Here is a 16,982-nt window from a genome sequence, read left to right on the forward strand (position 1 = left end):
CGTGACTTTAACAAACTTCCATGACTTCTTTGGCTTCAGCCCCCCTCCTGCACAGGGCTCAGGCTTCAGTCGTGTGTCCCCCCTGTAGTGGTCAGCTCTCCCCCCCCCCATTATTTTTAGTAAAAATCGTGGGCTTTCATGAATTCTTGTTTGTTGCCTATGACCTGTCCATGACTTTTTTTATTAAAAATAACCATGACAAAATCTTAACCTTATGACCAGTGGTATTTAGACTGCTCATCTTTGCTGTCAAGATTAGGAAACAATACTGTTGACCACATCAATTGCTTGTGTCTGCATAATGAGAAAATTCCAAGACCAGAATTAGAATGGGGAACTTGAGCACTTAATTATTGAAATGGCAACATCTGGGGCAGCACTGAAGCAGTTACATTTCTGAAAGGCTGCCCTGGCTTCCTATGTTAAAAATAATGTATTTAAACTGATATTGAGCTGGTATACACAAACCATAATGTGTGCCATCCTCAATAATTCTTTTTGTTTGAGGTACGTTAGCCAAGATCATTTTTGGAGCAAGTTGTTAGTACGGTATACAATTCCAAGCAATAAATGATTGGAAGTTATTTCTGTGTTCTGCAGCTTTGGCTATAAAACGCCTTTTTTGCCTATCTGATTATTTCAATGAACCACTTACTCTTCCTAATTTAAACGTCTCTATTTGCCGAAAGAAAAGGCTGATGAAACATTGACAGAACAATCATTTCTGTTACTTCTCTGAAAGCGTTTCTTAATGGGGGGGGGGGGGAAACTCAAAGCTATTGATTTAAAACTATTAAACTGAGTGATTAAATCACAGCTTAGAGAACAATGTCTTTATTTTATTCTTGTTTTGAAGTTGCAGTATGTTTGAGTACTCCACTATGGGCTTGGCTCATCAGTAATAGTTTTACAGTTCTATGTGCCAAAGCTTTTGTGGACTTCTACCTATTGGTTGTCATGGCACCAGACTTCATTCAGGAGCAAAAGGATTCTTGGCACTTCAGAGCCTATAGAACCTGGACTTTTGCCTCCCTTCCCGTTCAGGATGGTTGTGAGCCCAAGCAAATGCTGTGCTATTACCTGGAGAGAGCAATGGGCTTTGTCCACAGAAATTTTTTTCTTTATCTCCCCACAACCTGAAAAAATTCCAAACAAAAGGAAACCAAGATGCCACTGGTGTGGCTCCATTAGTGGAAGCACCAATGTAGGTAATTCTAGTAGTTCCACCAGTGTTGCAGTGATGGAAATGCTTTTAAGGTTAAAAAGCCTTGTCTAGACCAGAGGTTCTCAAACTGTGAACCACCAGTGGTCCACAGACTCCATTCAAGTGGTCGATGGATGGTTCCCCCTAAGGTGCGTGCCTGTGTGGCCACACATAAGAGAATGAAGGACCATGCACCTAATTAGTGGAGATGTGCAGGCGTGGCTCTGCTAATTAGGTGTCTGGACCCTGGAGAAGGCACACATGTAAGGTGAGGTGGTGGTCTTTGGGTGGGAATAGGCGGTGTGCAGGGCTGTGGCAGCCAGAGAGAGAGGCAACATTCCCCAGCTCCAGGGCTGCAGCTGCTGGGGAGAGATGGCCCTCCTTCCCAGCCTCAGCTCTGGCTGCCACAGCGGAGGAGATAGCCTCAGCTCTGTGGCTGCTGTGGCAGGGGAAAGAGGGAGAGACCCCACACACACCCCCTGCCACCTACCCAGCCCGTGGCAAGGGAGATGCCCCGGCTCAGGGGCTGCTGCGGTGGGGGAGAGGGCACATCCATCCATCGCATTAGAAAGGTAAGACTACTGCTATTAAAGTATGAGTTGTGTGCTTTTGTTTGTAGAACAAAAAATTTATTTTCTTATATAGCGCTTTTATCTAAAGCGCTTTACAATAGTTAGCTAATGGTACAGACAACATTTGGAAAGATCATTAAGTGGTCCACGGAGACCCTCAGCAATTTTCAAGTGGTCCGTGGGGGAAAAAAAAGTTTGAGAACCACTGGTCTAGACCAAGCGTTAATGTGCCAGTGTTTATGGGCTCCTGGAAGCAGGGTGGCTTGACTTAAATGAAAATGGTTAAAATCAGCAAGTGAGAAACCTTGACTTAAATAGATTTTAATCTTGTTTTGCACTTGTGATCTATAGTTATTTTGCTAAAGAAAGTTTGATTCTCTTTGGTTACTGTACTAATCAAGTTTCTCTCACCATGAAAGAGAAACTGAGTGGGAGTTCATAGATAAAAAGAAGGAAAGCTTGTTTTCCTTTTCCTAACTCCCACTCAGTTTCTCAAATTGGAATGAACTGATTTTTGAATTGAGCTAGTTGTTGAATAAACTGAACTTAAACAAATCGTGTCTTCTGCAGATGTACAGAGAGTATCTCTATCAAAAGGTGGTTTAGCACTTCAGCAAACTGTTTCCAGGTGTTTAGCCATTGACTTTCACCAGTGCAATTAACTTCCTTTAAAATGTTGGCAGCAAAAATTACAGCTTGAATATTTATTTATCTTTAAATATTTTAATAGGCTATAGGAAGTTTTTGTATTAACATAGGTTGTCATAATTTCAAATTCAATTTTAAATCATTTTAATAGTTAAATCTGTATTTCATTTACATTTTATTTAACTTAAATTTTTAAATGTCTTTAAAAGCACCTTTTTATCCACCCTAGTTGAAAACAAAACTGACACCTTCGATATCCCCTAAAGGGCAATATTTTTCAACGAAGTATCCTATCGTGTATTACAGGTAACTTCTGGCACTGGGTGATACCACCAGGAGTACATATATGACTCAGTTCAGCACAGAAGCTAAATAATCCATTTGTCTACTTCTCTTATTCCTTCCCTTAGCTGGGAGTAGCTTTCATGTGGCTCAGACAAGCAGAAACCTTTTGAACTTGTCTGTTTCACCTGAAAGAGCAGGATTGCAACTTGCTGTTACTTGCCTCATTAGAAGTTGTCCGTATGCCTTACCTCTTTCACACAGCATTCCTGTGTGCACACATAACCTATTTGTCCACTTCCCAGATATCTCAACCATATTTCCCAAGCACTTAATGCTCTACGTCATGCCTTTCTAGGTACTTAGACACGCAGTTCCTCTCTTTATTTTCTTTTTGTGTAACTATATCTAATGAACCTGCAGCGTTTTTAAACCTTGGTGGAACTACCTCAATGAGGCATTCCTTTATATATGAGCTTGGAAAAATCAACATAACAGCAAGGAATCTTGTACTAATGTATGAATGTCACCCTAATGCTAACTTTCCTCTGTTCCCCACAGTGCAGAAACACATTCTACCCTGGAGACCATTAATATTGAGGCATCTGTTAGGTTATAGTAAGTTCTTGCTTTGGAAAGAGTCTGCTCCACAGCTTCAGTTCTTTGTTTCCTTTGGGGTTTATCCAGTTCTCTGAGAAATAAGATATAACTGTTCAAGAGACTCCATTTTATTCAGTTAATTTGCTGGGAATCAGGGTAGGGAGTATCATGTATTTCTTGCAGGGCTCCTACTCACAGATCAGGCTTCTGTATCAGATGTGGACTGACTACAGAGCTTCCCTCTCAGAGAGATACCAGAAATGTCTTCCATAAGATCCTTTTATGTACTGCCAGGTACGGGTGAAGTTTGCTTAAATAAGTAAGTGACACACACTAGTGCTAGCTACTGGCTGAACAGTATAACACAGTTCAGCATTCCGTTACAGGGAGAGTGAGAATTTGTACCTCTAGCTGTTAAGTCATGGGTGAAATTTGTTTTTCTGTAGATCTCACTCTCCTCTTCACCAATCTGAATTTTCAAGTAATTGCATTTTAACCTTGCAACTATTGTCCTGTGGAAGGTCATTTCAGACTCATTGGTCCACACCAGATAAAGCACAAGTGCAGCATTTAACAATGGCCAAAGTCTAGGGGCCCTAAATCCATATGGTAGCACAACTTCAGTATCATTGCAGTGGTTCTAGTGGTTTTTTTTTTTAAAAAAAAAAGCCTTCAATATGGAATTGCTGCTTTTTCTAAAGCTGTCATTTGAACTCTACATCGATGGGTACCTATAGTATTAAAAGTTTGGTTAGTGATGTGTAAAAGGCTATGATTTTGTCATGGATATTTTTAGTAAATGTCAGAGGTTGCTGGAAGTCACTGAATCTATGACACAATCTTAGGGCACATCACTAAGGCTTGTCGATTCCTGGCCCCTTGAAAGGAGTTTGAGAATTGAAGGGGACTCCATGTTCACTCAGGGACCAGAGTGAAGAAAGGTCTTTGCACTTCCCTCCTGACTTATCTGTTCACACGTTACTACTCAAACCTCTGAATGTGAAGATGATTGCTCCCTCAAATAGCTTCTTTTGTTCCCTGCCTTCATGATAAGGTGACCCAAACTTAGGAAAAGCAAGCTGATCTCTTGCTGGTAGCCACCCTGTTGAAGGGTGTGTGTGTGTGCGCACGCATGCACATATGTGTAATCCTCTTAGAGCAAGCCATAAGTGTGATGTCTTTGGACTTTTTCATGAGAAAGGGGTGAGCTACTTGTGAATACAGCTGAGAAACTGATACGGGGAACAAGTGCTGACAAAAGCACAAAGTAAATAAACTTCTTGGCAGCTTTCTCTTGGGGATCTTAGTTATTGTGCTTGAAGTAGGCCTCTCCTTCCCCACTCGCCAAAAAAACCCCTTTCAGACAAGAGTGAGTTTTCTTTAAAGTTGACAGAATAAAGCAAATTGCCCTGAAAAAGTAACACAGATAAAGAAATGATCAGATTGGTGTCCTGTAGATACTCCCCATACAGAAAAGGGAGAATCAGTGAGTCTTCTCTCTTCCTTCCTATGCCAGTGAGGATGGGAGGAAGATATAAATTAATTGTACGTTTAGGCTCTGATTCAGCAATGCTGCATGTGAAAATGTGCTTAACTCTTAAGTGTACTCATGTGCTTAGCTGGTTTTCTGAGTCAGAGCCTTTATGAGCATTGCCATCCAGGCCCAGCTACCTATGTGCTATCTGCGTGAGTGAGGCTTTTCACATAAATCTTTGGCCACACATTTATTCTCTATTGGAGTGTGTCCTGCTGGGAACTGATCTGTGGAGTTCGTTTGTCTTTTTCTCTGCATTCACTCCTGTAGAAGTAGGACCCACGCCTTCAGTAGTGTGAGCCAATACATTCTTCCATTGGGGCGGGGGGGGGGGGGGAAGTGAGTGCGTGTGTGTGTGTGTGTTCTTAAATCCAGGTATTCAAGGACACTGGATAAGGAACTGCAATCTTTACAAAGTCCTTGGTAGAGAGCAGGCACCACAGGGCTTTTCCTTGCTGCCAGGGTGTCGTATCTTTTCCGTCTTTCTCTCCCCCCTTCCCCAAAAAAGGATCTTTCAGTAAGTTCTCTGGGAAGATGGATCTGGCTCAGACCTGGATACCATACATGTTATCCAAGTCTAGTCAACACATTTATGACTGGTTTCAGAGTAGCAGCCATGTTAGTCTGTATTCGCAAAAAGAAAAGGAGTACTTGTGGCACCTTCGAGACTAACCAATTTATTTGAGCATAAGCTTTCGTGAGCTACAGCTCACTTCATTGAATGCATTCAGTGGAAAATACAGTGGGGAGATTTATATACATAGAGAACATACACACTGTAACGAGAGTGATCACTTAAGGTGAGCTATTATCAGCAGGGAGCTGGGGGGAATAAACCTTTTGTAGTGATCAAGGTGGGCCATTTCCAGCAGTTGACAAGAACATCTGAGGAACGGTGGGGGGTGAATAAACATGGGGAAATAGTTTTACTTTGTGTAATGACCCATCCACTCCCAGTCTTTATTCAAGCCTAAGTTAATTGTATCCAGTTTGCAAATTAATTCCAATTCAGCAGTCTCTCATTGGAGTCTGTTTTTGAAGTTTTTTTTGTTGAAGAATTGCCACTTTTAGGCCTGTAATCGAATGACCAGAGAGATTGAAGTGTTCTCTGACTGGTTTTTGAATGTTATAATTCTTGACATCTGATTTGTGTCCATTTATTCTTTTACGTAGAGACTGTCCAGTTTGGCCAATGTACATGGCAGAGGGGCATTGCTGGCACATGATGGCATATATCACATTGGTAGATGTGCAGGGGAACGAGCCTCTGATAGTGTGGCTGATGTGATTAGGCCCTATGATGGTGTCCCCTGCTTGTAATAGCTCACCTTAAGCGATCATTCTTGTTACAGTGTGTATGGTAACACCCATTGTTTCATGTTGTCTATGTATATAAATCTCCCCACTGTATTTTCCACTGAATGCATCCGATGAAGTGAGCTGTAGCTCACGAAAGCTTATGCTCAAATAAATGTGTTAGTCTCTAAGGTGCCACAAGTACTCCTTTTCTTTTTACGTTTGACTGTGGCCTCTTACTGCTTTACTTGGGTCATTGTCCTTATAATCCTAGAGAAAGGAGAGAGGGCATACTTATGCTCCTTTTATTATTCCCAGTGCAAAATATCTGGTTTTGGCCACCTGAAAAAGAATAGCTCTAATTTGCAATCAGGAAGGAATGTAGATGGGTCTGTTAATAGAGGGCTTGGGAATGAGAGTAATGTTTGACACTTTGGACTAAACACTGAAACTATTAGATTATTTCAAGTATATTGGGATGATTGGCTTTGTGTGGAACTAAGGATTTATCAGATCCATATATGTAGATCTAATGGAAAAGTCCACTGTGCTAATTAGTGAAAACCCTTTTTAAAGCTGTCTCTTGCTGTTTTGAAACAATGTAAAGAGAATATCCTGTAATCTCTTCGTTGTACTGACGTAATTGGAAAGGTGGCATGGTTTTAGGAGTAAAAAGGCCTTATTTTTCCCTGATAACATTATGGAAATGTGGTTTTATGATCATGCATTTCTTTTGATGAGAGGTTAACTTGCACTTATGCCTGCCAGGAGAGGGGAAACTGGAAAATCAAAGATCTTTCTGTTATCTGTCCCCTTTGCTGGTTCCCACCCCCCCCACCTCTCTCCCCCATCCCATGTAAACATGGTCCTCTCCCATTTTGAGAAATACTGGTAATGCAATCATGCCACTATTTTAATTGAATTCTGGTAACCGTGGGGCTCGAAGAGTCAAAAGGTCTTGGTGTGAGCTCTTGGAGATGAGCTATCTCGCTATTTTACCTCTGATCTTTTATCCATTTTCAGAGTTGTGACCTAAGTTCCCTATGAGATGTGTAGCTGCGCAGTAGCCTATTAAGTGCTGTGCAGGCTCTCAGGGAACGCGCCTGGCCGGGACCTGCTGTGGCTGTGGGAGGGGCGCCCCTCCCCCTCCCCCAACCGAGCCCAGCCCTGGACCTGCCGCAGCTGGGGCACCCCTCCCCGGCCTGAGCCCAGCACCTGCCATGGCTGGGGGAGGGGCACCTATCCCGTGGCCCCAGCCCCGGAGCTGCTGTGGTGAGGAGATGTGCCCTCCCCCCAGCCCAGGTGCTGCGGCAGGGAGAGAACTGGGGGGAGTCCTCCCCACCATAGCCCTGAGGCTGCCTGTACCCCAAACCCCTCATCCCTGGCCCCAACCCAGAGCTCTCACCTTCTCCTCCCCCAGCACCCCAACCCTCTGCCCCAGCCCTGATCCCCCCTCCCATACCCAAAACCCCTTTGCACCACCTCCATCACAACAAAAATTAGAGGGAACACTGGTTGTGATCCCTGCACACAAGAAGCCTGGGACATTAACAGGTGTGTCTGTTAAAAACACTGAGATTCTGGAGGCTGGCCTGAGGACTTTCCTAGAAGTCTGAGGTTCCAGGCTGAAATCCTACTCAGTGTCTTTTTGATAAAGAAATGCTTATGGACTCTCACTCCTACTCAGAAGAGTAACACACCTAGCTGTTTTGTGTAGGATGTTGCCTAGCCCCAGACCTCCTCCACGTACATAGGATGACTCTTTATACTGGTTACTTCAAAACCTTTGTGACCGTGCACAGGTTATAATTAGCGAATTCCTAGCTCTTCATATATGTGCTTTTTCTGGTATGGAAGCTGGTCGGGAAACCTAATATTCTCTTTCTCTCTTTGGAAACATTGAAAAAAATCAAACCAGCAGCCATCAGATAGATAGTGGGGGGAGAGGGCGGGAAATTGAGGCTTTCCTGCACCCAGTACATTCTTAGGTCTTTTTTGTTATTGGTACACTGTTGTGACAGAGTAAAAATACAAAATAAAAATAAATTTTATTAAAACGCTTTAGAACTAAATTGTTGATAAAGCATACAAAAATCACTAAACAAATGGCCTTTATCTCCTTTAATCTTTCCCTTACTCATTTATATTTCCAGTAGTGCCTAGAGACCCCAATCAGGACTGGTACTAAGGACAGTATAAATGTAGCAGAAAACAGTCCCTGCTCTACAGTATTTACAACCTAGTTTGAGACAAGACGTGAAGGACAAGAAGAGGGAAGAAGCAGGAGGATAATGGTTGTAAGAGTTTTGCAATTAGACAGTTCAATAGTATGCACAGCTGGAATGTTCAAACCGTATCTTTCCTGTGCCTGTTCTATCTTTAAATGGATATATATTATTTTATTATAGAGAGCTGCTGGAACGTTGTGGGAGGGGTAAGAAGATGAATAGAGGAACTAAGGGTGAAGTCATGGAGGAGGATAGGAGCAGGAGGCAATGTGAGGGAGAATTAGTAAACAAAAGAAAAAACAAAAACCTATAAATATCCACAAAGTTAATTAATTGCAGCTGGAGGGCTCCAAAGGTTGAAATTTTGGATTCCAGAAATTTAACCTTTAGTGGCAATGAAGCAAAGGTTGGCACTGCTGCTCTGCTGGGCTCTAGGGCTCCCTATCCTTATCTGCTGTTTGTTGTGGGGGGCATCTGCTGAGACCTGTTGATCCTGTAACAGGGGAGTGACTAAAATTGGCAATATTTAAAATAGAATAATGGACTGGGGAACTTGATATCAGGATTGATATTTCATCTTAGGCCTATTCATTTTAAAACCTTTCTTGAGCAAACTAGTGATCTGTATTCTTGTGTTAAGGTCTGGATTACTGCAAGCTGGTTCAAACAAGAATAAAAGGGCAATGCTTTTCCATAGTTGTCCCCTCTCCCAGTGTTTATCACAGAACCAAAAAAAAAACCCTTGAATAACTTAAAATCCTGTTCACTATTTTAAGCAAGTCTCTTTTTTTCTTGCAAAGTTGCATTGCAATTATGTATTAATACTTACCTTCGATAAAGATTGCTGAAAGTGGGTGGAAGTTCGTTTGCCATATTAATTATGTGCTTATTGTTAAATTGCTAGACAAAAGTATGACCTTTGTCCTGTGGCCTATTGGCCACTAGATGCTGAAGTGAAACGATCAATTAACTTTCATTCGTGCCCTTCCTATGTAGATTTTAGACAATTGTACTATCTAATTTGAATTGTGTTTTATTTTCCAGCTTCTTACTAAAACTCATTTGAGAGGCTACTTTGAGAGGGGTAGGGAGAAAGGTGCTCCATCTAAATCCTTCTGCTGGCAAGAAACTGTATTTTAATTAGTTACCAGCATAAATAAATTGAACAGGATGGTTGAAATGCCTCTAGTTCCTTGTGGATGTTTTTACTCTTTCTGGTACGTGAAATTTGTGCACTCTTTCAGTTATGTTTCTGAGATTCTTAAGTATTTTCTTTCAGGAAAAGTTCAAAAATACTATATGGTGAGTGAGCTGTTTAGTACAATAATTAACATCAGGTCACAGGAAAGAAAAATATACTTTTTTTTTTTTAATGAGAGGGGTATAGTGACAAAAGGCATCACACATGGTCAGGAAGTCAGTGTATATTAGCTGCAAATATATAAAGGGGATGTTGCATCAGAACCACATATAACGGTTGCCAATTTTAGTTGGACATATTCCTGGGGGTTTCTTCACATGACATAATTTTTAATTCCTAGAGACTCCAGGCCAATCCCAGAGGGTTGGTAACCCTACATATAATGCATTTGCAGCATCAGATTTTAATATATTTCCCTCCCACTCCCACAGGTCTCCCTTGTCAGGCTCTCTTTTATTAGTTTGCAATACCTCTAGTCTCAATATATGGAGGTATGTACGCTAGACTCTTCACTTTTTCTAATTATACATTTCCAAATTAGGACTTTAATATTCATTTCTTGGTGATTTCTAAAGATTTGGTTCTTCCGCCACGTCCAGTATGCAGACTTTATAGAGGATCATATCTTTGTCTGGAGTGCTGGGAAAACACTGGAATATATAGTTCCTATTTCTTTGTTTAAATTTTGGGGACGGATTAGCTGCTGGTTGTCAGCATCCCCAGCATTTACTATGGCTAGCAAAACCAGCTATGTTGCCTGGGTTTTCAAGTAAAATGTTTAAGGATTTATTCTGGAAGAATCCTAAAGCTAATGAATTTGGATGTGTTTTTAGCATTTTGCTTGTAACTTGTGAGAATCAGACATGTAACTCAGCTTCATTTATTTTTATCTCCAAGGTCAGTTGGTATGACAAAAGTAGCAACGGACTGATTACTTTCAAGGTGTCCTTTATTATCAAACTTCTTAAAGTCCTCTAATGGAAACATTCATGACCTCTAGGCTTCACATATTGTCTTATCGCATTTGTAAAATAGGCTACTCTTTTATATAGTAAGTGCTTTGTGGTAGGAGCAGATACTATTTGTGTAAGAAAAAGGAATCTAATGTCAAACTAAATTTCCTACTTTTATTGTTGCATCCATGTGTCCTTTACTACTCGTCCGTACAATGAACTTAAACTTTGGAGTGTCCTTTATGGGACCATTTATTGAATTTGATAAATCAGTTTTTGAGTGGCAAGTCATGATAATAAACAAAGGATTCTTTCTCAAGGGTAATGTTAAGTGGTCAGGATGTGGAAATGTCTTCTGCTGTGTACCTAATGGAGTTGCTAAATCATTTTCTAGGTTGAAGTTGAGTATGTGCCTGTTGTCAGATCTGGTTGAGCTCCCACTGTTGTGATGGGATCCAAATGCTGAATCATACGTGCTCTTAACTTGCTGGAGCTGTACAGAGTTTTAGGCACTGTCATTGGCTTTGGACCAGTAGGCATGCACACCACGTGTGGACCTTATGTCTGACACCCTGGTTGCAGTGGGGATTTTATACCCTGAAACTAGTGTGTCCTACCCAGCAGCTTTTGAATATTTCCCATTGAATACTACCAAAGGGTGTGAGCCTTCCAGTTTACCTATTTGTGGGCATGCAATAGTGAAAGCAAACAGACATGTGGATGGACTTTTACCCAGGATTCTGAAATGTCACTGCCCTTTGCTTAGGTAGCAAGAGAAATACAAATGTATACAAAACAGTGTACACACCTATATGCATTACCCTGCCTCTGGGTTCCTCACCACTCTGGAACATTCTCTGGGCTTCTGCAGAGTCCTCTGGCATGTTTGGGATCCTTGTCTTGCATCTTATAGCTTCTTTTCAGAATCGGAGAGCCTTTCTAGATCAGCTAACTCTCTGCTCACGGCTGGCCCACCAATTGAATTCCCTAGCTAGGAAAGCATGCCCATCTCTTCCTCTTTCTTGCCAAAAGCTTCCCATGTCTCCTTGAATCTTCTCTCAAGTTTGTTCCTTGGGTGTCAGCTAACCTATTGTCCCAGGATGCTTCTGTGACATTACCCAGGGTACAATCTGGACTGATGGACACTTGTCTTTTCTCAGACCATTGTAGGATATAAATTTCATTATTTCTTCTATCTTTTAAATACTTAAAAATTTAGGTAGAATAAGCATTTCCATTAGTTAGAGGTGTGTGTTACCTTTTTGTTTTCCTTTTTTCTTTTCTGTAGCTCAATGTGAATAGTGCAGAAGGCATTGAACATTTAATGTGCAGAGGAAACTACTAGAGCTCAACACCTATACACAGTGGCTTCGTCTACACTTGCAAGTTTTTTTTGCCAAAAGAAACAGCAGAGGTGCGGCAAAGTCACTTTTTGCGATGAAACTCCTCAGTTGCAGCACTGTAGTAAAACCACCTCCACGAGAGCGATTAAGACTTTTTGCGCAAAGGTTTTATCACCACAGGGCCAGTGTAAACACCTTGCTTGCTCCGTTCTGACAGCTAGGGTGCTGTGCTGCTTTGCTCTGGGACACACAGAGTAAATCATTAACATGGAATGCTCCTGCTGTCTCCCACACTACCAAAGCGCGTGCAGGCAGTGGGGGGTGTGTGTGTGTGTGTGTGTGTGAGAGAGAGAGACTTTGTGCTGTGCAGAGCCAGGGAGGAAGGGGCAGGGTTGATGTCAGGGTTTCCCCCTCCCCCTGCCTTAAGACCGGTTGCTTTAGGCAGCTCTCTGAACTTGGGAGATGCTAACACACACTGTCTGTATCTTCCCCATACACACATGCTCCCTGTCTGTGTCTCTCTCACACTCACATGCTTCAGTTGAAAAGTGGCTGGCAATCTAGTAGGATGAATCATGTTGACACTGTACCTGCCCCATGAGGCATTGCAACCCCTTCCCAAAGCTCCCTGCGGCCAGTTGCATGGTGGGATAGCACCACAGTGCACGGCTCTTTGTCATTGCAAGAGCTGCTAGTGTGCATGCATACCGGAGACATAGAGCTAGTGTGGACATGCAACATAGGTTTTAATTAAATCGCTTTAATAAAGGTGGTATAACTTTTGGTGAAAAAACTTGGCTATGTCTACGCTGCCAATGTGAAGTACGCTCTTTCAGTCTGGGGGTGGCGATGTCAAGGAGCTTGCAGCAATTTTTTGTAGCTTGGGTGGTTACCCTGGTTCAGACTGTGGTGGCTAATAGCTTTTTTTTTTTTAGTCAACTTAGTTGAGCTATCTGCACAGTTCCTGTCACATGACTGGTATATTTCTGACCATCTATAATTAAAATACCAGCTAATCTCCATCCAACTCCCTTATCAGTAATGTCCACTTTGGACTATTATTGCAGTGTGCAGAAATTATAATAGCAACATTACTTTGACCTTCAAGAGTCCTACTTAATGTCTACCCTGTTCTGCGTTCCCTTAATGGCTCTGATTCTGCAAAACACATTGTGCATGGTGCAAATAGATTAAATAATTGGATATTGAGTGAGAGCTTTCATAATAAATGAACTTTTTTAAACCATTCTTTAATTGCCATAGTACTTTATTTTTAGCTCCCTTATATTTTTCAGTTTGATAATGATCAAAATTGAGGTGCAAAAGTACAGTTGGAGTTTTTCTGCCCTAAGTGACATAATAAAGGCTAAGACAAAAATGGTCTGGAGATAAAGTAAAGGGGATGGTTGCATTACAACTCTGCAATAAGAATGCAGTGGATAATTAAAGATCTGTGTCTGGAATAGGATACTTTTGAGTGCTACTGAATATATCTTGAGATTGGTGGTATAGGAGGTGTAAGAAAAAACATGAATATTTCTTGTATAAAATATTAATCTCTATCTGGATGTTGATTATACAATTTTTTTTCCTGCTTAATATGGATAGAACTTGTTAAATCTTGTAATCTAGGCCGTTATGAAAGAAGTATTGCCTCAACGTCAAGGCCTGTCGTAACTTAGGGCTGGTCTTTGCTACGGGGAGATCAATGCTGCTGCAATCGATGCAGCCAGGGATCGATTTTTAGCAGGACTAGTTATTCACGTAGCTGGAGTAGCATAGAATAGGTCGATTTACCCCTCTCCGCCTCCTCCCACACAGTGAAGACAAGCCCTAACACTGTAACCTCTCCAGCAGTGATTCTGGAAGGAGGGAAGAGCCTGTTGTGCTGTGTCAAGCATCTCAATTCAAGGTCTATTCACTCAATGGAGTTTGTGTATATGTGTCCTCAGACCCCACTTTCCCTGTTACCAGTTAGCAGTTTTATAATGAAGGCTGTATAATTGTTATCTATGCTGATTGCTAAAAGAACCTATAGATTGACAGTATACATTTAAAGTCAATTACTTCTACTAGAAAAAGTATTCCTTCCTGCAGGTTTCGTGGTCTCTTGTTAATTTTTTAATCTTAACTGTTGGTTTAGTATGTAAACAGGTATCCTTTTGTCAAGGTTCCTTTCCCACTCTGAACTCCAGGGTACAGATGTGGGGACATGCATGAAAAACCCCTTAAACTTATTTTTACCAGCTTAGGTTAAAACTTCCCCAAGGTACAAACTATTTTACCTTTTTCCCTTGGACTTTATTGCTGCCACCACCAAGCGTCTAACAAATATATAACAGGGAAAGAGCCTGCTTGGAAACGTTTTTTTTTTTTTTCTCCCCCCCCCCAAATCCTCCCCAAATGCTATACCCCCTTTTCTGGGGAAGGCTTGATAAAAATCCTTACCAATTTGCATAGGTGAACACAGACCCAAACCTTTGGATCTTAAGAACCAATGAAAAAGCAATCAGGTTCTTAAAAGAAGAATTTTAATTGAAGAAAAAGTAGAAGAATCACCTCTGTAAAATCAGGATGGTAAATACCCTATAGGGTAATCCGATTCAAAATATAAAGAATCCCTCTAGGCAAAACCTTAAGTTACAAAAAGACACAAACAGGAATATACATTCCATTCAGCACAACTTATTTTATCAGCCATTTAAACAAAACAGAATCTAACTTATATCTAACTAAATTGCTTATTAGCCCTTAACAGGAGTTCTAACCTCTATACATACACACACACAAAACCCTTTGTCCTTGCCCCCTCCCTGCCAGCTTTGAAAGTATCTTGTCTCCTCATTGGTCATTTTGGTCAGGTGCCAGCGAGGTTATCTTTAGCTTCTTAACTCTTTACAGGTGAAAGGGTTTTTTCTCTGGCCAGAAGGGATTTAAAAGTGGTTAGCCTTCCCTTTATATTTATGACAGCATTGTAAGAACATAAGAACAGCCATACTGGGTCAGACTGAAGGTCCGTCTAGCCCAGTATCCTGTCTTCCAACAATGGCCAATGCCAGGTGCTTCAGAGCAGGTAATCATCAAGTGATCCATGCCCTTGTGAAGTATATAATACTCAATTTGTGTATACCAAGTCAGATAAGCGTCTCCTGCCTGTCTGAAAATAACATGTTTGTCACCTTCTAGTGACCTGCTTTAACTTGCAGACTGTAGTAATGTAATTTGTAGCATAAGTACGTAACTCTTTCAGTGTTCTCCCTACATATATTTCACAATGTTTACGGTGACCAGTTGGTATGTGTGCGTTTTTGTTTTTTTTTGTTTTTGTTTTCTTTTACTGGCTCTCAATTTCAACTTGATATTTCGCCCTCTAGTGAAGTATTATGCATATAACTGACCCAGGGGATCCCTGTAAAACACATTGCAGCCTCTGTGACCTCTGCCAGTTGGCATTAGGAGGTTCGTGGGTCACAGCATGATTTCCATATTGGTGACCTTTCCAAAAGCAGCCAAAGCACAATCCCTCCCTTAGGTGCTGGAACTGCAGGTGTTTGGGGTGCTGCCACACCCTCTGTCTGAAGTGGTTTCCATTACATACAGGGCTTACAGTTTGGTTCAGTGGCTTTCAGCACCCCCACCGTACAAATTGTTCCAGGACCCTGATCCCTCCTAGCCCATGACCAATTCCTGTTTTAATGTTTAATGGTTTTGAGGACCGTGTCACTGGTAAGAGAGTACAACTTGATGAAAGGCATGTGGAAGTTTGAAAGCAGGGGGTTAACAAGTATCACTCTCTGTTTATAATCTATATGACTAAATCTCAAATATGCTGTGATTAAAACATCCTATGTACACCTTTGATTTAGCTGCCAAATTAGCAAATTTCTTTTTTAAGATTTTATTTCTAAGAGTTACAACTATGGATACAATACTGTACACATGGCCAGAAGGGAGACTGTAATTTGAGTTTGTATACAGCAGATTTCAAAAGGTGTCTACCTACCTGACTTTCTGCTTTTCCCCACCCTCTGATGAATACACAGTGTGGGAGTCCTTCCTTTTTCCTGTTGACACAGTGACAATTACTGAGAGGTAGAGTTCCTTGACTCTGACGGCATTCTGTGAAGGTGTAGAACATTAAATCTTTAGCTGTGTGGATTTGACTGTGAAAAGATTCAGACACATTTAGAGGACCCTTGCAACTGATTTTCAAATCTGGATTAAATTAGCAACAGAAACTATGGCAGCACCTTCTGTACTCCTCTTAATGGACAGGTTTGTATACAAGATTTTTTTGTTTTCTTTTTTAATTAGAAAGATACTATTTGCTTAAGGTAGCAGTTCAACTTCAACTTCAGTAATATATTTTTTAATGATTTTTAAACTCTGTAAATAAGACATCAGAGTGTGAAAATACCTGAATGGACAATACAAAGCTAATGGAATGGCTATATAACCTATCCAACTAAGAGTGGCAGCTGAAGTTTTCTTCTGGGGATTCCCTGGCTTTTTGGGAAGGTTGAAAGCAGCAGACAATGCTCTTCTGTATGTGGTATGAGTTTAAAAAAAACATGTGAACTTGGAAAAGCTTTGAGAGAGTGCCAGTGGAATTTATTTATTAGGTATTCTTGGTATTGAATGATACTAGAAGACTTCCAGATAGCTGTGGGAGGGCACAATACTGCATGTGTCTTGGTATTGCCAGGTGTATGAAAAACATTTTTCAGTGTGCACTATAAAATCTTAATGAATGCTGAATGTTCTTAAATTTTATCAAAAAACAACAATTTTCTTAACCAAACTGAGGTTAGCTATAAGTACATTATTCCTGATGAATTGCATTCACTTTGAACATAGTGAAGACGCTAAAGGTATCTAATGTAACTGTCCTTTACTACCATGTCCCTCCCTCCTCTTTTCTCCATAATGTATTGATAAATCTAAATTGAACACTGCTTTCGGAAAGCACTAGCAGCTAAACCAGTTGTACACAAGTAAAAGATTAGTCATCTTAAAAGCTCACTCTTGAGTGAGAACTTACATTCTCTCCAGGTTGAGAATTTTTCTTCTCACAAATTAATTGAAAATACTTCTGCAATAACAAGGCAAAACACGTTTTAT

General features: G+C 41.0%; 1 protein-coding gene across 7 annotated transcripts in view; it reads left to right on the forward strand.

Annotated features, from left to right (window-relative positions):
• The window catches only part of TBC1D14 (TBC1 domain family member 14), a 106,854-nt gene that overhangs the window by 8,586 nt on the left and 81,286 nt on the right, over nucleotides 1-16,982 (forward strand). The window contains exon 1 of one of the 7 annotated variants that reach the window (XM_073342586.2): nucleotides 9,485-9,581. The exons of 4 other annotated variants lie outside the window; for them this stretch is intronic. In XM_073342586.2, coding sequence (XP_073198687.1) covers nucleotides 9,535-9,581 — 47 coding nt within the window. In that variant the 5' untranslated portion in view covers nucleotides 9,485-9,534. Of the gene's footprint in view, nucleotides 1-9,484; nucleotides 9,582-15,852; nucleotides 16,137-16,982 lie in introns of those variants that run through there. 2 more of the 7 variants (XM_073342587.2, XM_073342589.2) reach the window with 2 other exon arrangements.

Source organism: Lepidochelys kempii, chromosome 4 (genome assembly GCF_965140285.1).
Source record: "Lepidochelys kempii isolate rLepKem1 chromosome 4, rLepKem1.hap1, whole genome shotgun sequence".
Taxonomy (NCBI): Eukaryota; Metazoa; Chordata; order Testudines; family Cheloniidae; genus Lepidochelys; species Lepidochelys kempii.